The 24,986-nt window shown below is 41.6% G+C and overlaps 1 protein-coding gene across 1 annotated transcript in view; it reads right to left on the reverse strand.

The window, feature by feature from the left end:
- The window catches only part of LOC139766039 (spatacsin), a 526,943-nt gene that overhangs the window by 187,508 nt on the left and 314,449 nt on the right, over nt 1-24,986 (reverse strand). Inside the window, exon 21 of the mRNA XM_071694164.1 lies at nt 7,021-7,162. Coding sequence (XP_071550265.1) covers nt 7,021-7,162 — 142 coding nt within the window. The remainder of the gene's footprint in view (nt 1-7,020; nt 7,163-24,986) is intronic.

Genomic DNA, 24,986 nt, shown 5'->3' on the forward strand with positions numbered 1-24,986 from the left:
GGGATGTGTATAATGTTGAATGGAAAAATCAACTGGGGTTTCCAGGATGGAACAGAGGAATGGTTAAGCCTAATGTGTTTATGTCATCAAAGAGTTGAAATGTGGTGTTTTGATATTGAAGTGAGGTAAATAAATGGCTCAGATAAAGATACAGGGAAATATTTTATGTTAACACTATCAAAATCTAAGTAAGATACTGCTTCCCCATAGATGACATACTGGTCTGAACTGAGAGATGAAATATGTTCAGAATAAAAAAAAAATTTCAGGGAGAATAAAAAGATGTTTTGGAAGGAGGTAAATAAAGCACGTAGGACAAGGGAACAAATGGGAACGTCAGAGAAGGGGGATAATGGGAAGGTGAAAACAAGTAGTGGTGATGTGAGAAGGAGATGGAGTGAGTACTTTGAAGGTTTGTTGAATGTGTTTGATGATAGAGTGGCAATTATAAGGTGTTTTGGTCGAGGTGGTGTGCAAAGTGTGAGGGTTAGGGAGAATGATTTGGTAAACAGAGAAGAGGTAGTAAAAGCTTTGCGGAAGATGAAAGCTGGCAAGGCAGCGGGTTTGGATGGTATTGCAGTGGAATTTATTAAAAAAGGGGGTGACTGTAATGGTGACTGGTTGGTAAGGTTATTTACTGTATGTATGACTCATGGTGAGGTGCCTGAGGATTGGCGAAATGCTTGCATAGTGCCACTGCACAAAGGCAAAGGGGATAAAAGTGAGTGCTCAAATTACAGAGGTATAAGCTTGATGAGTATTCCTGGGAAATCATATGGGAGGGTATTGATTGAGAGGGTGAAGGCATGTACAGAGCATCAGATTGGGGAAGAGCAGTGTGGTTTCAGAAGTGGGAGATGATGTGTGGATCAGGTGTTTGCTTTGAAGAATGTATGTGAGAAATGCTTAGAAAAGCAAATGGATTTGTATGAAGCATTTATGGATCTGGAGAAGGTATATGATAGAATTGATAGAGATCCTCTGTGGAAGGTATTAAGAATATATGGTGTGGGAGGTAAGTTGTTAGAAGCAGTGAAAAGTTTTTATTGAGGATGTAAGGCATGTGTACGTGTAGGAAGAGAGGAAAGTGATTGGTTCTCAGAGAATGTCAGTTGGCGGCAGGGGTGCATGATGTCTCCATGGTTGTTTAATATGTTTATGGATGGGGTTGTTAGGGTGGTGACTGCAGGAGTTTTGGAAAGAGGGGCAAGTATGCAGTCTGTTGTGGACGAGAGAGCTTGGGAAGTGAGTCAGTTGTTGTTCGCTGATGAGACAGCACTGGTGGCTGATTCGGGTGAGAAACTACAGAAGCTGATGACTGAAATTGGTAAAGTGCTTGAAAGAAGAAAGCTGAGAGTAAATGTGAATAAGAGCAAAGTTATTAGGTACAGTAGGGTTGAGGGACAAGTCAATTGGGAGGTAAGTATGAATGGAGAAAAACTGGAGGAAGTAACGTGTTTTAGATATCTGGGAGTGGATTTGGCAGCGGATGGAACCATGGAAGTGGAATTGAGTCATAGGGTGGAGGAGGGGCGAAAGCTCTGGGAGCATTGAAGAATGTGTGGAAGTCAAGAACGTTATCTCAAAAAGCAAAAATGGGTATGTTTGAAGGAATAGTGGTTCCAACAATGTTATACGGTTGCGAGGCATGGGCTATGGATAGAGTTGTGCGCAGGAGGTTGGATGTGCTGGAAATGAGATGTTTGAGGACAATATGTGGTGTGAGGTGGTTTGATTGAGTAAGTAATGAGAGGGTAAAAGAGATGTGTGGTAATAAAAAGAGTGTGGTTGAGAAAGCAGAAGAGGGTGTTTTGACATGGTTTGGTGACATGGAGAGAATGAGTGAGGAAAGATTGACCAAGAGAATATATATGTCAGAGGTGGAGGGAAAAAGGAGAAGTGGGAGACCAAATTGGAGGTGGAAAGATGGAGTGAAAAAGATTTTGAGCAATCTGGGCCTGAAAATGCAGGAGGGTGAAAGGCGTGCAAGGAATAGAGTGAATTGGAACGATGTGGTATACCGGAGTCGACGTGCTGTCAATGGATTGAACCACGGCATATGAAGCATCAGGGTAAACCATGGAAAGTTTTGTGGGGCCTGGATGTGGAGAGGGAGCTGTGGTTTTGGTGCATTAAACATGACAGTTAGATACTGAGTGTGAACGAATGTGGCCTTAGTTGTCTTTTCCTAGCACTACCTCACACACATGCAGGGGAGGGGGTTTTTATTTCATGTGTGGCGGGATGGCGACAGGAATGAATAAGGGCAGACAGTATGAATTATGTACATGTGTATATATGTATATGTCTGTGTGTGTATATATATGTATACGTTGAGATGTATAAGTATGTATATGTACGTGTGTGGACGTGTATGTATATACATGTGTATGTGGGTGGGTTGGGCCATTCCTTCGTCTGTTTCCTTGTGCTACCTCGCTAATGCAGGAGACAGCGACAATGTATAATAAAAATAGAAAAAAAGAAAAAGAATATTAGAAGGATAAGTGGGAAAATAAGATGAAATATCTAAAGAGGAATCATCAGCGTAAGAATGAGAGGAGTTATAAGTAGAAGGGGAAGGATGTCTTACAGAGAGATGAGAGATAGTAGGAGACAGGACAGAACCTTGAGGAACACTACTGTTGATAGGCTGGAGGAGGAAGTTACTCCATCAACAAATACTGCAATGGAGTGAACCGAATGGATAGAGAAAAAAATATGCAACGATAACAGAATGAAACAAAAAATAGAGGAGAGTTTTGAAAGCAGAGACTGCCACACACTGTTAAGTGCTTTGAAAATGTTAAGGTCTACATTGAGTTTCACTAAAATCTCTAAGTGAGAAGGACCAGAGGTGAGTCACATAAGGGAAATCACTAGTAGATCCAGCACTATGAAATCCATAGTTGTGATCAGAAACAGGAGAATGGGATTCTAAGAGTTTAAGAAATTGAGAGTTACGGAGAATTTCAAAGACTTTGGAGACAACAGACATGATGGCAATGGAGCAGTAGTTAGAGGGGTTAGAGCCATTTCCTTTCTTAAAGATGGGCTGCATCAAAGAATATTTCCAAGAAGAAGGAAAAGTCTGGGTTTATAGACAAATGCAAAATAGACAAGCAATGATCAAAGCTAGCTCAGAGGCACACTATAAGAATACTTGGAAGACCCTGTGATAAAAGAATAAAGATGGCACAGTTTCAGTGGGAGGAGATGGAGGCAAAGAATTAGAAGCAAATATACCCAAATTTGAAACAGATTACAAAAGGATGCCAGAATAAACAGCTTCGTTAGATGGGGAGTAAGCGATAGCCTGACCAGGCAAGAATAAAGGAGGAAAGGTTATGTTACAGAAATTACTGGTGACTTTTGGTTAAGAACCAGAAAGATCTGTCAATAGGAGTCAAATCAATAAACTTTGTTTTAATGAAGGTGCAGTGGACTTTACGATGTCAATATTTTAATCAATTCAAGGCAGATACGAAAGTGGAGTGGGTTTAAGGGGAGGGGAAAAGCTTCATAATCCACTACATTCTGTCCCTAGTACAACAGACATCAGAGCAGGAGCAATTAAACCATTATCTTGGGAGAAGGTCTAGTAGAATCTATACTCTACACCACAATGTTGGTTTACTTTCCCTCTTCTAAAAGCATTACTTTGGTTCTTGCTCCCAAGAGCTGGCTGCTTGTGTGCCCATACCACTATCTAGACCATGCACATTTCGGCAAGTTGCTGCATCTCATGATTATTATGAGGCCATCAGCAACTCAAGGGTGGGCCATTCTAATACCTGCTTCTTTTCCTGCACATTGAAGCTTTGGAACTCTTACCTTCTCATGTTTTTCCCAATAACTATGACCTAGCACATTTCAAACAGGCTTATCACTTCCTCCAAAATTCGTAAATACTTTCCCATGTCTCTTCCTTTTCCATTTCATAATTCTCTCTATAGTTCAGGTGTTTGCTTTGAAGAATGTATGTGAGAAATACTTAGAAACGCAAATGGATTTGTATGTAGCATTTATGGATGAGGAGAAGGCATATGATAGAGTTGATAGAGATGCTCTGTGGAAGGTATTAAGAATATATGGCATAGGAGGCAAGTTGTCAGAAGCAGTGAAAAGTTTTTATCGAGGATGTAAGGCATGTGTACGTGTAGGAAGAGAGGAAAGTGATTGGCTCTCAATGAATGTAGGTTTGCGGCAGGGGTGTGTGATGTCTCCATGGTTGTTTAATTTGTTTATGGATGGGGTTGTTAGGGAGGTGAATGCAAGAGTTTTGGAAAGAGGGGCAATTATGCAGTCTGTTGTGGATGAGAGAGCTTGGGAAGTGAGTCAGTTGTTGTTCGCTGATGATACAGTGCTGGTGGCTGATTCATGTGAGAAACTGCTGAAGCTGGTGACTGAGTTTGGTAAAGTGTGTGAAAGAAGAAAGCTGATAGTAAATGTGAATAAGAGCAAGGTTATTAGGTACAGTAGGGTTGAGGGTCAAGTCAACTGGGAGGTAAGTTTGAATGGAGAAAAACTGGAGGAAGTGAAGTGTTTTAGATATCTGGGAGTGGATTTGGCAGCGGATGGAACCATGGAAGTGGAATTGAGTCACAAGGTGGGGAGGGGGCGAAAATTCTGGGAGTGTTGAAGAATGTGTGGAAGTCGAGAACATTATCTCGGAGAGCAAAAACGGGTATGTTTGAAGGAATAGTGGCTCCAACAAAGTTATATAGTTGCGAGGCATGGGCTATGGATAGAGTTGTGCGCATGAGGGTGGATGTGCTGGAAATGAGATGTTTGAGGACAATATGTGGTGTGAGGTGGTTTAACCGAGTAAGTAATAATAGGATAAGAGAGATGTTAGGTAATAAAAAGAGTGTGGTTGAGAGAGCAGAAGAGGGTGTTTTGAAATGGTTTGGTCACATGTAGAGAATGAGTGAGAAAAGATTGACCAAGAGGATATATGTGTCAGAGGTGGAGGGAACAAGAAGTGGGAGACCAAATTGGAGGTGGAAAGACGGGAGTGAAAAAGATTTTGAGTGATTGGGGCCTGAACATGCAGGAGGGTGAAAGGCGTGCAAGAAATAGAGTGAATTGGAACGATGTGGTATACCGGGACCAACGTGCTGTCAATGGATTGAACCAGGGCATGTGAAGCGTCTGGGGTAAACCATGGAAAGTTCTGTGGGGCCTGGATGTGGAAAGGGAGCTGTGGTTTCGGTGCATTATTACATGACAGCTAGAGACTGAGCGTGAACGAATGTGGCCTTTGTTGTCTTTTCCTAGCACTACCTCACACACATGAGGGGGGAAGGGGTTGTTATTCCATGTGTGGCGGGGTGGCGATAGGAATGAATAAAGGCAGACAGTATGAATTATATACATGTGTATATATGTATATGTCTGTGTGTGTATATATATGTATACGTTGAGATGTATAGGTATGTATATTTGCGTGTGTGGACCTGTATTTATATACATGTGTATGTGGGTGGGTTGGGCTATTCTTTCGTCCGTTTCCTTGCGCTACCTCGCTAACGCGGGAGACAGCGACAAAGCAAAATAAATAAATAAATAGTTCAATGAAGGCCTGGCCTTGACGTAAACTTTTGTCTGTAACTGGCACCTTAAAAAAAAAAAGCAGATAACCTCTGTAATGAAATCAGCACAACACATGGCATCCCAACTGCAAAAGCAAATCCCATCCCAGGAACAGTTAGAAAAGAAGCCAACCTGAGCTCTCCCAGCACACCAAAGTTGGCATTTTTTGGTCAAAATAGAATGGGTGTGACAATTCAGAAATGACAAAAATAACACTGTAACTAGAGGACTCTTAGAGGGCAGATATAGCATGACAGAAAAAAATTTAAGAAAACAATTGGAAGAGTAGTCATGACAGCCACAAACTCATGTTGGATGTTTGATCATCTGTTCCAGATTATTAAGGAGTGAAAAAGTTAATGCCTCAGCTCTGTTGGGATCACCCTAGGATAAATCCTAATCAAGCTATAAACAGCTGTTCTATTGTTATTTCATTTTTAATGAAGAATGGAAAAACTAGAGTGGTGAGAGACCATCTGTGTGAATTTCATGTTAGTAAGTGTTGTGGATGAGAGTAAACAGGGGGTGCTAAAATGGTTTGGACATACAGAGAGAATGAGTGAGGAGGGGTTGACAAAGAGATATATGTGTCAGAAGTGCAGGGAACAAGGAGAAGGGAGAGATTAAACTGGAGATAGAAGGAGGGAGTGAAAAATATTTTGAAAAGTGAGGGGCTGAACATGCAGGAGAGTGATAAGAATGCATGCGATGCAGCAAACAGGAACAATGTGGTATACAGAGGTTGACATGCTATCGGCTGACTGAAACAGGGAATGTGAAGCTGGTGGGGGAACCACAATTAGGCATATGGGGGGCCTTCATTGTGGATAGGGAGATAGATGTGAGCAAATGGGGCCTTTCTTTGTTCCTGGTGCTACCACACAAATGCAAGAAATGCCGAACAAGTATGAAAAAAAGTTGTGTTAGAGATGGAGAGGGTGTGAGTTTGTGGACTGAGTGCCAGCAACCCAAATGTAAGTGAGATGAACATAAAAACAGTAAATGGTAATCCTTAAAGAAATACAACATTTGAAATAGTGTCTCAGCTATATGGTTGGCAGTATAAATGAGACCAAGGTGGAAACTACCAATAAGAGAAAAAAATACTTCACTCATGATAATACTTTTATAACTAACTGAGCCAGAACAATCTACCACAGAAACAAGTATGTAGCACAGTAAGTTTAAATTCATAAAGGCCACAATCACTCCCAATAAGAAAAGAAGTATTCTAAACATACAAAACACTTTCAATTCAATTTATTAATAACTTCAAAGGTTCTACCACAAATGTCAATTGGAATATAACTGAATATTTCTCTCGATTATACTAAGTGGTCCATAAGAGGGTCATGTTAATATTTCTAACACATTAAGTGAATTCTATGACAAAATAATCTAGCCTTCTTTTCCAGCAATACCTACCAGGCCCAGCAGTAATAGTAGCCACAGCTTCTTCGCACAGAAAACTTAGAATGGCATTCTGAGGAACAGGAAGGGCATAACTCAAGTCACGAGCCAGTTGGATAACACCAATTCTTTTTAGTCGCAAGACTAGGGATACCAGCTGTTGAAAGAGGAATACTTAAATCATATAGAATTCTTCATCCAAATCAAAATGCTATATTAGATATCTATGTATCTCAATATATAAAAGATGAGTATCCCTTATCCAAAATGTCTGAGACTAGAAGTGTTTTGGATTTTGGAATACTTGCATATACATAATGAGATATCTTAGGGATGGGACCCAAGTCTAAACAGAAAATCCATTTATGTTTAATATACACCTTATACAGATAACCTGAAGGTAAGAAAATCCATTTATGTATCATATAAACCTTAAATAGATAGCCTGAAGGTAATCTATACAATATTTCTAATAATTTTGAGCTTGAAACAAAGTTTGTGTAACACTGAACCATCAGAAAGCTAACTGTCACAACCTCAGCTGCCCATGTGGACAATCTGTGGTTGTTTGGCATCACCTTCATTCCTGACTGAATTTATATGCTACAAATAAGCAATCATTTTCTTACAGTTATTCACACTTAAGTATTTAACAGTATAAGAATTATGAGATACCATCAATACAACGAAAAAATAATGTGTTTTGGCATAGAATTTTCCAATTGTAACATCATGTTGCTGCTCAAAAAGTTTTGGATTTGGGAGCATTTCAGATTTCAGATTTTCAGATTAGGGATGCTCAAAGTGTACTAATAAACTCATCTCTACAACCAATTGTCACCTCTACATATTCTATTCTTTAAATTTTCAAGCATCTGGGAACTACTTCACATACAGCATTTGTGAGCTAAACATGTTTGCAAAATTTCATTCCCATTTCCACCTACTACTTAAAGATAACTGATGTTTGAAGTTTTAGGGAAAGAATATGCATCTGCCATCTAACTCAATAATGTAGTAATACAGTGGGACAGTGTTTATTTAAGATGGCTGAGACTAACAAGCATTCCATATAATGGAATTTTAAGTTGAATGTTGCTACAAAGGTTCTTTGGTAATATTCAGAGCACAACTCATGTCTCAGTAATGATCAATAAATATAATCACTATTATGGGAAAAAAGAAACACAAGAAATTAGTGGAAAATGAAGCATAAGTAATTAAAAAAGAAGAGAAATGAAACCTAAATGGACTGTTCTTCTCTGAAATGCATACATGTACTATAGTTATTACTGAAGTGCAGGCACTGCACAGTATCATTTTGAAAAAGCTATTCACAGTTACCCATGTAGTGAGGTAGCACAGGGAACTGAAAAATGGAACTGCCTCATTTGCTCACACCCCCTCTCTAGCCATTGTGTATAATGTACCAAAATCTTAGCACTCTATCCACAGTATTACTGAGTGTGAATAAATGAGGCCATTCTTTGCCTGTCCCTGGTGCTACCTCACTATTGTGGTATGAAAAAAAGTGATTATTATCATCATTATTGTTATCATTATCATCACTGAAGGTAGATGACCCTAAGTCTGGCAACATGAAGACTAAAGTTTCAAAATCGAGATATACTGGTGGCTACTCCACTAGGTATGAGGAAATCTTTACAGCTGATTTATTTTTGGTTAATGACTTAAAATTACTGGAAACTTAATCTATCCCTTAAGCAGGTATGGGTGTCTATCAAGTAAAGTGAAAATCTTTTTTTTTTTCAAGCTTGTCTTGTACACTCTAGACTAATTACCAACAACACCGCTTTGTTGGTTTGGTGTGGTGTGTGAGTGCCAGCCTTCTGAGTGTTCAACCCTCTCTCAGAGTTTGCTTGGATTTTAAACCTTCCTTCACTCAGAAAATGTCTAAAAGGTAAGGAAATAGTTATGAAGCTGGCAGAAAAGCCAAGAGGAAGTATGTTTTCTGAGTATTGTGCAGATGAAACTACTAATGCAATTAGCAAAAGGAGCCTTAGTGAACAGAATGTGATGAGTATTATGTGGTTAGTAACTCCTCCATTTACTGTTTCAAGAATAAAAGGTAGAGCAGACACACATACATGAGAAAGTTTCTGAACAAATAAAAATCAGAAGAAATCTAATCTGAAAAAAAAGTTTGAATGGATAAAACTTTTAGGTGTGAACAAATTTTCTATGCATAATGGTATGAATATGGACCAAGCCAAGGTATTTCATGAAGAATTAGTTCTAACAAGGCCATATGACTACTGCTCAGGCTGGTTTACCAAATTCAAGAAATGCCATAGCTTATAACTGTTGAAAGTGTGTGGAAAAACAGCCTCTGCTAATCATGAAACAACAACAGAAATGGATGAAGGCAACAAGTATGAATAGATACATGGGTATATAAGTACATGTCTGTGTATGTATATGTATGTATATGTTCATATGTTAGTCACTTATCATACTTAGTTGCTGTTTCCCGCATAGCGAGGTAACACAAGGAAACAGACAAAATAATGTCCTGATCCACCCACGTACACATGTATATACATAAACACCCACACATGCACATATACATACCTATACATTTCAACATATACAAACATATACATACACAGACATATACATATATTCACATATGTACATATTCATCCTTGCTGCCTTCATCCATTCCTGTTGCCACCCCACCACACATGATTTAGTACTCCCCTACCCCCATGCGCATGTGAGGTAGCACTAGGAAAAGACAACAAAGGCCACATTCGTTCACAATCAGTCTCTAGCTGTCATGTATAATGCACCGCAACCAAAGGTCTCTTTCCACATTTAGGCCCCACAAAACTTACCATGGCTTACCCCTGACACTTTACATGCCCTGATTCAATCCATTGACAGTACATCAACCCTGGTACACCACATCGTTCCACTTCACTCTATTCCTTGCAAGCCTTTCACCCTCCTGTATGTTAAGGCCCCAATCGCTCAAAACCTTTTTCACTCCATCTTTCCACCTCCAATTTGGTCTCCCACTTCTCGTTCTCTTTACCTCTGACACATAAATTCTCTTTGTCAATCTTTCTTCACTCATTCTCTCCATGTGACCAAACCATTTTAATACACCTTCTTCTGTTCTCTCAACCACACTCTTTTTATTACCATAAATCTCTCTTACCCTTTCATTACTTACTCGATCAAACCAACTCACACCACATATTTTCCTCAAACATCTCATTTCCTACACGTCCACCCTCCTTGGCACAACCCTATCTACAGCTCATGCCTCGCAACCATATAATATTGTTGGAACCACTATTCCTTCAAACATACCCATTTTTGCTCTCTGAGATAACGTTCTCGCTTTCCACACATTCTTCAATGCTCCCAGAACCTTTTCCCCCTCCCCCATCCTGTGGCTCACTTCTGCTTCCATGGTTCCATCCACTGCTAAATCTACTCCCAGATATCTAAAACACTTCACTTACTTCAGTTTTTCTCTATTCATACTTACCTCCCAAGTGACTTGTCCCTCAACCCTACTGAACCTAATAACCTTGCCCTTATTCACATTTACTCTCAGCTTTCTTCTTTCACACACTTTACCAAACTCAGACACCAGCTTCTGTAGTTTCTTACCCGAATCAGCCATCAGTACTGTATCATCAGCAAAATACAACAGACTCACTTCCCAAGCTCTCTCATCCACAACAGACTGCATACTTGCCCCTCTCTCCAAAACTCTTGCATTCACCTCCATAACCACCCCATCCATAAACAAATTAAACTTTGATATGTATATGTATGTATATGTGCATGTATGGGCATTTATGTACACATATGTGTATGTGGGTAGTTGGGCCATTCTTCGTCTGTTTCCTTGCGGTACCTCGCTGACGCGGGAAACAGCGGTGAAGTATAATAATTATAATATTATCCATGTATTTATCATACATAATTGCTGTTTCCTGCATCAGCGAGGTTGTGCCAGGAAACAGATGAAGAATGGTCCATCCACTCATATACACGTATATATAGATAAACGCCCACAAACGCACATATACATACACATGCACAGACATATATAAACATACACATGCACATATTCATACTTGCTTGCCTGCATCCATTCCTGTCACTACCCCGCCCCACAAGAACACAGCATCACTATCCCCTGCTTCACTGAGGGAGCACCAGGAAAACAAAAAATGTGTATGTTTGAAGGAATTGTGATTCCAACATTGTTATATGGTTACAAGGCATGGGTTATACATAGGGATGTGCGGAGGAGGGTGGATGTGTTGAAAAAGAGATGTATGAGGACAATATGTGGTGTTAGGTGGTTTCATCGAGTAAGTAATGAAAGGGTAAAAGGAATGTGTGGTAATAAAAAGAGTGTGGTTGAGGGAGCAGAAGACGGTGCATTGAAATGGTCTGGACACATGGAGAGAATGAGTGAGGGAAGATTGACAAAGTGGATATGTGTGTCAGAGGTGGAGGGAAGAAGGAGAAGCAGGAGACTAAATTGGAGGTGGAGGGATGGAGTGAAAAAAATGTGAGTGATCGGGGCCTGAAAATACAGTAGGGTGAAAGGCATGCACGGAATAGAGTGAATTGGAGCGATGTGGTATACCGGGGTTAACGTGCTGTCAATGGATTGAAACCAGGGCACGTGAAGCATCTGGGGTAAACCAATGAAAGTTTTCTGGGGCCTGGATATGGAAAGGGAGCTGTGGTTTTGTTGCATTACACATGACAGCTAGACTGAGTGTGAACAAACATGGCCTTTTTGTCTTTTCCTGGTGCTACCTTGCTATAATGGGGGGGGGGGGGGGGGGGGGGGGGGGGGGGGGGGGGGGGAATGCTATTTCATGTGTGGTGGGGTGGCGAAAGAAATGGATGAAGGCAGCAAGTATGAATATGTACATGTATATATATGTGTATGTCTGTGGTTTGGGAATGTCTTGGGAGTAAAGTCAGGGGTTAGTGAGAGGACTCTCACTCATGATAGCACTACTCCAGAAACAGGAGTGGTGGGAGTATGTGATAGAGTGGGGTGACTGTATTGTTGACTGGTTGGTAACGATATTTAATGTATGGATGACTCATGGTGAGGTGCCTGAGGACTGGCAGAAAGCTTGCATAGTGCCATTGTACAAAGGCAAAGGGGATAAAAGTGAGTGCTCAAATTACAGAGGCATAAGTTTATTGAGTATTCCTGGGAAATTATATGGGAGGGTATTGTTTGAGAGGGTGAAGGCATGTACAGAGCATCAGATTGGGGAAAAGCAGTGTGGTTTCAGAAGTGGTAGAGGATGTGTGGATCAGGTGTTTGCTCTGAAGAATGTATGTGAGAAATACTTAGAAAAGCAAATGGATTTGTATGTAGCATTTATGGATCTGGAGAAGGCATATGATAGAGTTGATAGAGATGCTCTGTGGAAGGTATCAAGAATATATGGGGTAGGAGGTAAGTTGTTAGAAGCAGTGAAAAGTTTTTATCAAGGATATAAGGCATGTGTACGTGTAGGAAGAGAGGAAAGTGATTGGTTCTCAGTGAATGTTGGTTTGCGGCAGGGGTGCGTGATATCTCTATGGCTGTTTAATTTGTTTATGGATGGGGTTGTTAGGGAGGTAAATGCAAGAGTTCTGGAAATAGGGGCAGGTATGCAGTCTGTTGTGGATGAGAGAGCTTCGGAAGTGAGTCAGTTGTTGTTCGCTGATGATACAGCACTAGTGGCTGGTTCATGTGAGAAACTGCAGAAGCTGGTGACTGAGTTTGGTAAAGTGTGTGAAAGAAGAAAGCTGAGAGTAAATGTGAATAAGAACAAGGTTATTAGGTAGAGTAGGGTTGAGGGACAAGTCAACTGGGGGGTAAGTTTGAATGGAGAAAAACTGGAGGAAGTGAAGTGTTTTAGATATCTGGGAGTGGATTTGGCAGCAGATGGAACCATGGAAGTGGAAGCGAGCCACAGGGTGGGAGAGGGGGGCGAAAGTTCTGGGAGTGTTGAAGAATGTGTGGAAGTCGAGAACGTTATCTTGGAAAGCAAAAATCTTTTTCACTCCGTCTTTCCACCTCCAATTTGGTCTCCCACTTCTCCTCGTTCCCTCCACCTCTGACACATATATCATCTTTGTCAATCATTCCTCACTCATTCTCTCCATGTGACCAAACCATTTCAAAACACCCTCTTCTGCTCTCTCAACCACACTCTTTTTATTACCACACATCTCTCTTACCCTTACATTACTTACATGATCAAACCACCTCACACAACATATCGTCCTCAAACATCTCATTTCCAGCACATCCACCCTCCTGCGCACCATTCTATCCATAGCCCACGACTCGCAACCATACAACATTGTTGGAACCACTATTCCTTCAAACATACCCATTTTTGCTTTCCGAGATAATGTTCTCGACTTCCAAACATTCTTCAAGGCTCCCAGAATTTTCGCCCCCTTCACCACCCTATGATTCACTTCCGCTTCCATGGTTCCATCCGCTCCCAGATATCTAAAACACTTTACTTCCTCCAGTTTTTCTCCATTCAAACTTACCTCCCAATTGATTTGACCCTCAACCCTACTATACCTAATAACCTTGCCTATTATTCACATTTACTCTCAGCTTTCTTCTTTCACACACTTTACCAAACTCAGTCACCAGCTTCTGCAGTTTCTCACATGAATCAGCCACCAGCACTGTATCATCAGCGAACAACTGACTCACTTTCCAAGCTCTCTCATCCACAACAGACTGCATACTTGCTCCTCTTTCCAAAACTCTTGCATTCACCTCCCTAACAACCCCATCCATAAACAAATCAAACAACCATGGAGACATCACCCATCCCTGCCGCAAACCTACATTCACTGAGAACCAATCACTTTCCTCTCTTCCTACACGTACACATGCCTTACATCCTCGATAAAAACTTTTCACTGCTTCTAACAACTTGCCTCCCACACCATATATTCTTGATACCTTCCACAGAGCATCTCTATCAACTCTATCATATGCCTTCTCCAGATCCATAAATGCTGCATACAAATCCATTTGCTTTTCTAAGTATTTCTCACATACATTCTTCAAAGCAAACACCTGATCCACACATCCTCTACCACTTCTGAAACCACACTGCTCTTCCTCAATCTGATGCTCTGTTCATGCCTTCACCTTCCCAATCAATACCCTCCCATACAATTTACCAGGAATACTCAACAAACTTATACCTCTGTAATTTGAGCACTCACTCTTATCCCCTTTGCCTTTGTACAATGGCACTATGCAAGCATTCTGCCAATCCTCAGGCACCTCACCATGAATCATACATACATTAAATAACCTTACCAACCAGTCAACAATACAGTCATCCCCCTTTTTTTAATAAATTCCACTGCAATACCATCCAAACCTGCTGCCTTGCTGGCTTTCATCTTCCGCAAAGCTTTTACTACCTCTTCTCTGTTTACCAAATCATTCTCCCTAACCCTCTCACTTTGCACACCACCTCGACCAAAACACCTTATATCTGCCAACCTATCATCAAACACATTCAACAAACCTTCAAAATACTCACTCCATCTCCTCACATCACCACTACTTGTTATCACCTCCCCATTAGCCCCCTTCACTGAAGTTCCCATTTGCTCCCTTGTCTTGCGCACTTTATTTACCTCCTCCCAAAACATCTTTTTATTCTCCCTAAAATTTAATGATACTCTCTCACCCCAACTCTCATTTGCCCTCTTTTTCACCTCTTGCACCTTTCTCTTAACCTCCTGCCTCTTTCTTTTATACAACTCCCACTCATTTGGATTTTTTCCCTGTAAAAATCGTCCAAATGCCTCTGTCTTCTCTTTCACTAATAATCTTACTTCTTCATCCCACCACTCACTACCCTTTCTAATCAACCCACCTCCCACGCTTATCATGCCACAAGCATCTTTTGCGCAATCCATCACTGATTCCCTAAATACATCCCATTCCTCACCCACTCCCCTTACCTCCTTTGTTCTCACCCTTTTCCATTCTGTACTCAGTCTCTCCTCGTACTTCCTCACACAAGTCTCCTTCCCAAGCTCACTTACTCTCACCACTCTCTTCACCCCAACATTCTCTCTTCTTTTCTGAAAACACCTACAAATCTTCACCTTCGCCTCCACAAGAAAATGGTCAGACATCCCTCCAGTTGCACCTCTCAGCACATTAACATCCAAAAGTCTCTCTTTCGCGTGCCATCAATTAACAGGTAATCCAATAACGCTCTCTGGCCATCTCTCCTACTTACATATGTATACTTATGTATATCTCGATTTTTAAACCAGGTATTCCCAATCACCAGTTCTTTTTCACCACATAAATCTACAAGTTCTTCACCATTTCCATTTACAACACTGAACACCCCATGTATACCAATTATTCCCTCAACTGCCACATTACTCACCTTTGCATTCAAATCACCCATCACTATAACCCAGTCTTGCGCATCAAAAGCAATAACACACTCATTCAGCTGCTCCCAAAACACTTGCCTCTCATGATCTTTCTTCTCATACCCAGGTGCATATGCACCAATAATCACCCATCTCTCCATCAACTTTCAGTTTTACCCATATCAATCTAGAATTTACTTTCTTACACTCTATCACATACTTCCACAACTCCTGTTTCAGGAGCAGTGCTACTCCTTCCCTTGCTCTTGTCCTCTCACTAACCCCTGACTTTACTCCCAAGACATTCCCATACCACTCTTCCCCTTTACCCTTAAGCTTCATTTCACTCAGAGCCAAAACAACCAGGTTCCTTTCCTCAAACATACTACCTATCTCTCCTTTTTTCTCATCTTGGTTACATCCACACACATTTAGACTCCCCAATCTGAGCCTTCGAGGAGGATGAGCACTCACCACATGACTTCTTCTGTTTCCCCTTTTAGAAAGTTAAAATACAAAGAGGAGAGGGTTTCTGGCCCCCCGCTCCGATCCCCTTTAGTCGCCTTCTACGACACGTGAGGAATGTGTGGGAAGTATTCTTTCTCCCCTATCCCACTTCGTATATATATATATATTTTTTTTTTTTTTTCTTTTTTTTTTATACTTTGTCGCTGTCTCCCGCGTTTGCGAGGTAGCGCAAGGAAACAGACGAAAGAAATGGCCCAACCCCCCCCCCCATACACATGTACATACACACATCCAGACACGCAAATATACATACCTACACAGCTTTCCATGGTTTACCCCAGACGCTTCACATGCCTTGCTTCAATCCACTGACAGCACGTCAACCCCTGTATACCACATGACTCCAATTCACTCTATTTCTTGCCCTCCTTTCACCCTCCTGCATGTTCAGGCCCCGATCACACAAAATCTTTTTCACTCCATCTTTCCACCTCCAATTTGGTCTCCCTCTTCTCCTCGTTCCCTCCACCTCCGACACATATATCCTCTTGGTCAATCTCTCCTCACTCATTCTCTCCATGTGCCCAAACCATTTCAAAACACCCTCTTCTGCTCTCTCGACCACGCTCTTTTTATTTCCACACATCTCTCTTACCCTTACGTTACTTACTCGATCAAACCACCTCACACCACACATTGTCCTCAAACATCTCATTTCCAGCACATCCATCCTCCTGCGCACATCTCTATCCATAGCCCACGCCTCGCAACCATACAGCATTGTTGGAACCACTATTCCCTCAAACATACCCATTTTTGCTTTCCGAGATAATGTTCTCGACTTCCACACATTTTTCAAGGTTCCCAAAATTTTCGCCCCCTCCCCCACCCTATGATCCACTTCCGCTTCCATGGTTCCATCCGCTGACAGATCCACTCCCAGATATCTAAAACACTTCACTTCCTCCAGTTTTTCTCCATTCAAACACACCTCCCAATTGACTTGACCCTCACCCCTACTGTACCTAATAACCTTGCTCTTATTCACATTTACTCTCAACTATCTTCTTCCACACACTTTACCAAACTCAGTCACCAGCTTCTGCAGTTTCTCACATGAATCAGCCACCAGCGCTGTATCATCAGCGAACAACAATTGACTCACTTCCCAAGCTCTCTCATCCCCAACAGACTTCATACTTGCCCCTCTTTCCAGGACTCTTGCATTTACCTCCTTTACAACCCCATCCATAAACAAATTAAACAACCATGGAGACATCACACACCCCTGCCGCAAACCTACATTCACTGAGAACCAATCACTTTCCTCTCTTCCTACACGTACACATGCCTTACATCCTCGATAAAAACTTTTCACTGCTTCTAACAACTTGCCTCCCACACCATATATTCTTAATACCTTCCACAGAGCATCTCTATCAACTCTATCATATGCCTTCTCCAGATCCATAAATGCTACATACAAATCCAGTGAAGGGCGTAAATGGGGAGGTGATAACAAGTAGCGGTGATGTGAGAAGGAGATGGAATGAGTATTTTGAAGGTTTGTTGAATGTGTCTGATGACAGAGTGGCAGATATAGGGTGTTTTGGTCGAGGTGGTGTGCAAAGTGAGAGGGTTAGGGAAAATGATTTGGTAAACAGAGAAGAGGTAGTAAAAGCTTTGCGGAAGATGAAAGCCGGCAAGGCAGCAGGTTTGGATGGTATTGCAGTGGAATTTATTAAGAAAGGGGGTGACTGTATTGTTGACTGGTTGGTAAGGTTATTTAATGTATGTATGACTCATGGTGAGGTGCCTGAGGATTGGCGGAATGCGTGCATAGTGCCATTGTACAAAGGCAAAGGGGATAAGAGTGAGTGCTCAAATTACAGAGGTATAAGTTTGTTGAGTATTCCTGGTAAATTATATGGGAGGGTATTGATTGAGAGGGTGAAGGCATGTACAGAGCATCAGATTGGGGAAGAGCAGTGCGGTTTCAGAATGGTAGAGGATGTGTGGATCAGGTGTTTGCTTTGAAGAATGTATGTGAGAAATACTTAGAAAAGCAAATGGATATATATATATATATATATATATATATATATATATATATATATATATATATATATATATAGCGATCTGAATTGGGGAGGAGCGAAGGCTGAAATCCTCCTCCGTTTTTTGGTTTTGTTTGTTTTTTTTCCAAAAGTACGGAACAGAGATGAGGCAGTGAGTATTCTCGAGCCCGTCCCTGTTTTACGCTCCTTGCTAACGGGAAATGTGAGAAATATATGAAGAAAAAGCAAATATATATTATATATATTATATATATAGTATAGTATATATATGATATTATATATATATATTTTTTTTTTTGCTTTGTCGCTGTCACCGCGTTTGCGAGTGTAGCGCAATATATGTGTGGGAGGCAAGTTGTTTAGAAGCAGTGAAAAAAATTTTTATCGAGGATGTAAGGGGATGTGTACGTGTAGGAAGAGAGGAAAGTGATTGGTTCTCGGGAATTTTAGGTTTTTCGGCAGGGGTGTGTGTTTTCTCCATGGTTGTGTAAATTTTTTTGGATGGGGTTGAAGGGATGTAAAACAAGGTCCTGGAAAGAGGGGAAGTTTGGAAATCTGTTGGGGATGAGAGAGCTTGGGAAGTGAGTCAATTGTTGTTCGCTGATGATACAGCGCTGGTGGCTGATTCATGTGAGAAACTGCAGAAGCTGGTGACTGAGTTTGGTAAAGTGTGTGGAAGAAGAAAGTTGAGAGTAAATGTGAATAAGAGCAAGGTTATTAGGTACAGTAGGGGTGAGGGTCAAGTCAATTGGGAGGTGAGTTTGAATGGAGAAAAACTGGAGGAAGTGAAGTGTTTTAGATATCTGGGAGTGGATCTGTCAGCGGATGGAACCATGGAAGCGGAAGTGGATCATAGGGTGGGGGAGGGGGCGAAAATTTTGGGAGCCTTGAAAAATGTGTGGAAGTCGAGAACATTATCTCGGAAAGCAAAAATGGGTATGTTTGAGGGAATAGTGGTTCCAACAATGCTGTATGGTTGCGAGGCGTGGGCTATGGATAGAGATGTGCGCAGGAGGATGGATGTGCTGGAAATGAGATGTTTGAGGACAATGTGTGGTGTGAGGTGGTTTGATCGAGTAAGTAACGTAAGGGTAAGAGAGATGTGTGGAAATAAAAAGAGCGTGGTTGAGAGAGCAGAAGAGGGTGTTTTGAAATGGTTTGGGCACATGGAGAGAATGAGTGAGGAGAGATTGACCAAGAGGATATATGTGTCGGAGGTGGAGGGAACGAGGAGAAGAGGGAGACCAAATTGGAGGTGGAAAGATGGAGTGAAAAAGATTTTGTGTGATCGGGGCCTGAACATGCAGGAGGGTGAAAGGAGGGCAAGAAATAGAGTGAATTGGAGTCATGTGGTATACAGGGGTTGACGTGCTGTCAGTGGATTGAAGCAAGGCATGTGAAGCGTCTGGGGTAAACCATGGAAAGCTGTGTAGGTATGTATATTTGCGTGTGTGGACGTGTGTATGTACATGTGTATGGGGGGGGGGGGTTGGGCCATTTCTTTCGTCTGTTTCCTTGCGCTACCTCGCAAACGCGGGAGACAGCGTATATATATATATATATTATCCCTGGGGATAGGGGAGAAAGAATACTTCCCACGTATTCCCTGCGTGTCGTAGAAGGCGACTAAAAGGGGAGGGAGCGGGAGGCTGGAAATCCTCCCCTCTCGTTTTTTTTTTTTTTTTTTTTTTTTTTTCCAAAAGACGGAACAGAGAATGAGGCCAGGTGAGGATATTCCCTCAGAGGCCCAGTCCTCTGTTCTTAACGCTACCTTGCTAACGCGGGAAATGGCGAATAGTATGAAAGAAAAAGAAATATATATATATATATATATATATATATATATATATATATATATATATATATTATATATATAATATTTTTTTTTTTGCTTTGTCGCTGTCACCCGCGTTTGCGAGGTAGCGCAAGGAAACAGACGAAAGAAATGGCCCAACCCACCCCCACAAATATGTATATACATACGTCCACACACGCAAATATACATATCGACACAGATTTTCATGGTTTACCCCAGACGCTTCACATGCCCTGATTCAATCCACTGACAGCACGTCAACCCCAGTATACTACATCGATCCAATTCACTCTATTCCTTGCCCTCCTTTCACCCTCCTGCATGTTCAGGACCCGATCACACAAAATCTTTTTCACTCCATCTTTCCACCTCCAATTTGGTCTCCCACTTCTCCTCGTTCCCTCCACCTCCGACACATATATCCTCTTGGTCAATCTTTCCTCACTCATTCTCTCCATGTGCCCAAACCATTTCAAAACACCCTCTTCTGCTCTCTCAACCACGCTCTTTTTATTTCCACACATCTCTCTTACCCTTACGTTACTTACTCGATCAAACCACCTCACACCACATACTGTCCTCAAACATCTCATTTCCAGCACATCCATCCTCCTGCGCACAACTCTATCCATAGCCCACGCCTTGCAACCATACAACATTGTTGGAACCACTATTCCTTCAAACATACCCATTTTTGCTTTCCGAGATAATGTTCTCCACTTCAACACATTCTTCAAGGCTCCCAGGATTTTCGCCCCCTCCCCCACCCTATGATCCACTTCCGCTTCCATGGTTCCATCCACTGCCAGATCCACTCCCAGATATCTAAAACACTTTACTTCCTCCAGTTTTTCTCCATTCAAACTTACCTCCCAATTGACTTGACCCTCAACCCTACTGTACCTAATAACCTTGCTCTTATTCACATTTACCCTTAACTTTCTTCTTTCACACCCCTCTTTCCAAAACTCTTGCATTCACCTCCCTAACAACCCCATCCATAAACAAATTAAACAACCATGGAGACATATATATATATTTCTTTTTTTCTTTTTTTTGCCGCTGTCTCCCGCGTTTGCGAGGTAGCGCAAGTATATATACACACATATATATATATATATATGTATATATATATATATATATGTACATATATATACCACATCAATCCAATTCACACTATTTCTTGCATGCCTTTCACCCTCCTGCATGTTCAGGCACCGATCACTCAAAATCTTTTTCACTCCATCTTTCCACCTCCAATTTGGTCTCCCACTTCTCCTCGTTCCCTCCATCTCCGATACATATATCCTCTTGGTCAATCTTTCCTCACTCATTCTCTCTATGTGACCAAATCATTTCAAAATACCCTCTTCTGCTCTCTCAACCAAACTCTTTTTATTTCCACACATCTCTCTTACCCTTACGTTACTTACTCGATCAAACCACCTCACACCACATACTGTCCTCAAACATCTCATTTCCAGCACATCCACCCTCCTGCGCACAACTCTATCCATAGCCCACACCTCGCAATCATACAACATTGTTGGAACCACTATTCCTTCAAACATACCCATTTTTGCTTTCCGAGATAATGTTCTCGACTTCCACACATTCTTCAAGGATCCCAGGATTTTCGCCCCCTCCCCCACCTTATGATTCACTTCCGCTTCCATGGTTCCATCCGTTGCCAGATCCACTCCCAGATATCTAAAACACTTTACTTCCTCCAGTTTTTCTCCATTCAAACTTACCTCCCAATTGACTTGACCCTCAACCCTACTGTACCTAATAACCTTGCTCTTATTCACATTTACTCTTAACTTTCTTCTTTCACACACTTTACCAAACTCAGTCATCAGCTTCTGCAGTTTCTCACATGAATCAGCCACCAGCGCTGTATCATCAGCGAACAACAACTGACTCACTTCCCAAGCTCTCTCATCCACAACAGACTGCATACTTGCCCCTCTTTCCAAAACTCTTGCATTCACCTCCCTAATAACCCCATCCATAAACAAATTAAACAACCATGGAGACATCACACATCCCTGCCGCAAACCTACATTCACTGAGAACCAATCACTTTCCTCTCTTCCTACACGTACACATGCCTTACAGTCACGATAAAAACTTTTCACTGCTTCTAACAACTTGCCTCCCACACCATATATTCTTAGTACCTTCCACAGAGCATCTCTATCAAATCTATCATATGCCTTCTCCAGATCCATAAATGCTACATACAAATCCATTTGCTTTTCTAAGTATTTCTCACATACATTCTTCAAGGCAAACACCTGATCCACACATCCTACATCCTCTACCTCTTCTGAAACCACACTGCTCTTCCCCAATCTGATGCTCTGTACATGCCTTCACCCTCTCAATCAATACCCTCCCATATAATTTACCAGGAATACTCAACAAACTTATACCTCTGCAATTTGAGCACTCACTCTTATCCCCTTTGCCTTTGTACAATGGCACTATGCAAGCATTCCGCTAATCCTCAGGCATCTCACCATGAGTCATACATACATTAAATAACCTTGCCAACCAGTCAACAATACAGTCACCCCGTTTTTTAATAAATTCCACTGCAATACCATCCAAACCTGCTGCCTTGCCGGCTTTCATCTTCTGCAAAGCTTTTACTACCTCTTCTCTGTTTACCAAATCATTTTCCCTAACCCTCTCACTTTGCACACCACCTCGACCAAAACACCCTATATCTGCCACTCTATCATCAAACACATTCAACAAACCTTCAAAGTACTCACTCCATCTCCTTCTCACATCACCACTACTTGTTATCACCTCCCCATTAGCCCCCTTCACTGAAGTTCCCATTTGCTCCCTTGTCTTACGCACTTTATTTACCTCATTCCAGAACATCTTTTTATTATATGTACATATGTTAGTGGTTTTGATGCACGAGACCGGGTTATAGTGATGGGTGATTTGAATGCAAAGGTGAGTAATGTGGCAGTTGAGGGAATAATTGGTATACATGGGGTGTTCAGTGTTGTAAATGGAAATGGTGAAGAGCTTGTAGATTTATGTGCTGAAAAAGGACTGATGATTGGGAATACCTGGTTTAAAAAGCGAGATATACATAAGTATACTTAAGTAAGTAGGAGAGATGGCCAGAGAGCGTTATTGGATTACGTGTTAATTGACAGGCGTGCGAAAGAGAGACTTTTGGATGTTAATGTGCTGAGAGGTGCAACTGGAGGGATGTCTGATCATTATCTTGTGGAGGCTAAGGTGAAGATTTGTATGGGTTTTCAGAAAAGAAGAGTGAATGTTGGGGTGAAGAGGGTGGTGAGAGTAAGTGAGCTTCAGAAGGAGACCTGTGTGAGGAAGTACCAGGAGAGACTGAGTACAGAATGAAAAAAGGTGAGAACAATGGAAGCAAGGGGAGTGGGGGAGGAATGGGATGTATTTAGGGAATCAGTGATGGATTGCGCAAAAGATGCTTGTGGCATGAGAAGAGTGGGAGGTGGGTTGATTAGAAAGGGTAGTGAGTGGTGGGATGAAGAAGTAAGAGTATTAGTGAAAGAGAAGAGAGAGGCATTTGGACGATTTTTGCAGGGAAAAAATGCAATTGAGTGGGAGATGTATAAAAGAAAGAGACAGGAGGTCAAGAGAAAGGTGCAAGAGGTGAAAAAAAGGGCAAATGAGAGTTGGGGTGAGAGAGTATCATTAAATTTTAGGGAGAATAAAAAGATGTTCTGGAAGGAGGTAAATAAAGTGCGTAAGACAAGGGAGCAAATGGGAACTTCAGTGAAGGGCGCAAATGGGGAGGTGATAACAAGTAGTGGTGATGTGAGAAGGAGATGGAGTGAGTATTTTGAAGGTTTGTTGAATGTGTTTGATGATAGAGTGGCAGATATAGGGTGTTTTGGTCGAGGTGGTGTGCAAAGTGAGAGGGTTAGGGAAAATGATTTGATAAACAGAGAAGAGGTAGTGAAAGCTTTGCGGAAGATGAAAGCCGGCAAGGCAGCAGGTTTGGATGGTATTGCATTGGAATTTATTAAAAAAGGGGGTGACTGTATTGTTGACTGGTTGGTAAGGTTATTTAATGTATGTATGACTCATGGTGAGGTGCCTGAGGATTGGCAGAATGCGTGCATAGTGCCATTGTACAAAGGCAAAGGGGATAAGAGTGAGTGCTCAAATTACAGAGGTATAAGTTTGTTGAGTATTCCTGGTAAATTATATGGGAGGGTATTGATTGAGAGGGTGAAGGCATGTACAGAGCATCAGATTGGGGAAGAGCAGTGTGGTTTCAGAAGTGGTAGAGGATGTGTGGATCAGGTGTTTGCTTTGACGAATGTATGTGAGAAATACTTAGAAAAACAAATGGATTTGTATGTAGCATTTATGGATCTGGAGAAGGCATATGATAGAGTTGATAGAGATGCTCTGTGGAAGGTATTAACAATATATGGTGTGGGAGGAAAGTTGTTAGAAGCAGTGAAAAGTTTTTATGGAGGATGTAAGGCATGTGTACGTGTAGGAAGAGAGGAAAGTGATTGGTTCTCAGTGAATGTAGGTTTGCGGCAGGGATGTGTGATGTCTCCATGGTTGTTTAATTTGTTTATGGATGGGGTTGTTAGGGAGGTAAATGCAAGAGTTTTGGAAAGAGGGGCAAGTATGAAGTCTGTTGGGGATGAGAGAGCTTGGGAAGTGAGTCAGTTGTTGTTCGCTGATGATACAGCGCTGGTGGCTGATTCATGAGAGAAACTGCAGAAGCTGGTGACTGAGTTTGGTAAAGTGTGTGGAAGAAGAAAGTTAAGAGTAAATGTGAATAAGAGCAAGGTTATTAGGTACAGTAGGGTTGAGGGTCAAGTCAATTGGGAGGTGAGTTTGAATGGAGAAAAACTGGAGGAAGTGAAGTGTTTTAGATATCTGGGAGTGGATCTGGCAGCGGATGGAACCATGGAAGCGGAAGTGGATCATAGGGTGGGGGAGGGGGCGAAAATTCTGGGGGCCTTGAAGAATGTGTGGAAGTCGAGAACATTATCTCGGAAAGCAAAAATGGGTATGTTTGAAGGAATAGTGGTTCCAACAATGTTGTATGGTTGCGAGGCGTGGGCTATGGATAAAGTTGTGCGCAGGAGGATGGATGTGCTGGAAATGAGATGTTTGAGGACAATGTGTGG

This window comes from Panulirus ornatus, chromosome 56, assembly GCF_036320965.1.
Source record: "Panulirus ornatus isolate Po-2019 chromosome 56, ASM3632096v1, whole genome shotgun sequence".
Lineage (NCBI taxonomy): Eukaryota > Metazoa > Arthropoda > Malacostraca > Decapoda > Palinuridae > Panulirus > Panulirus ornatus.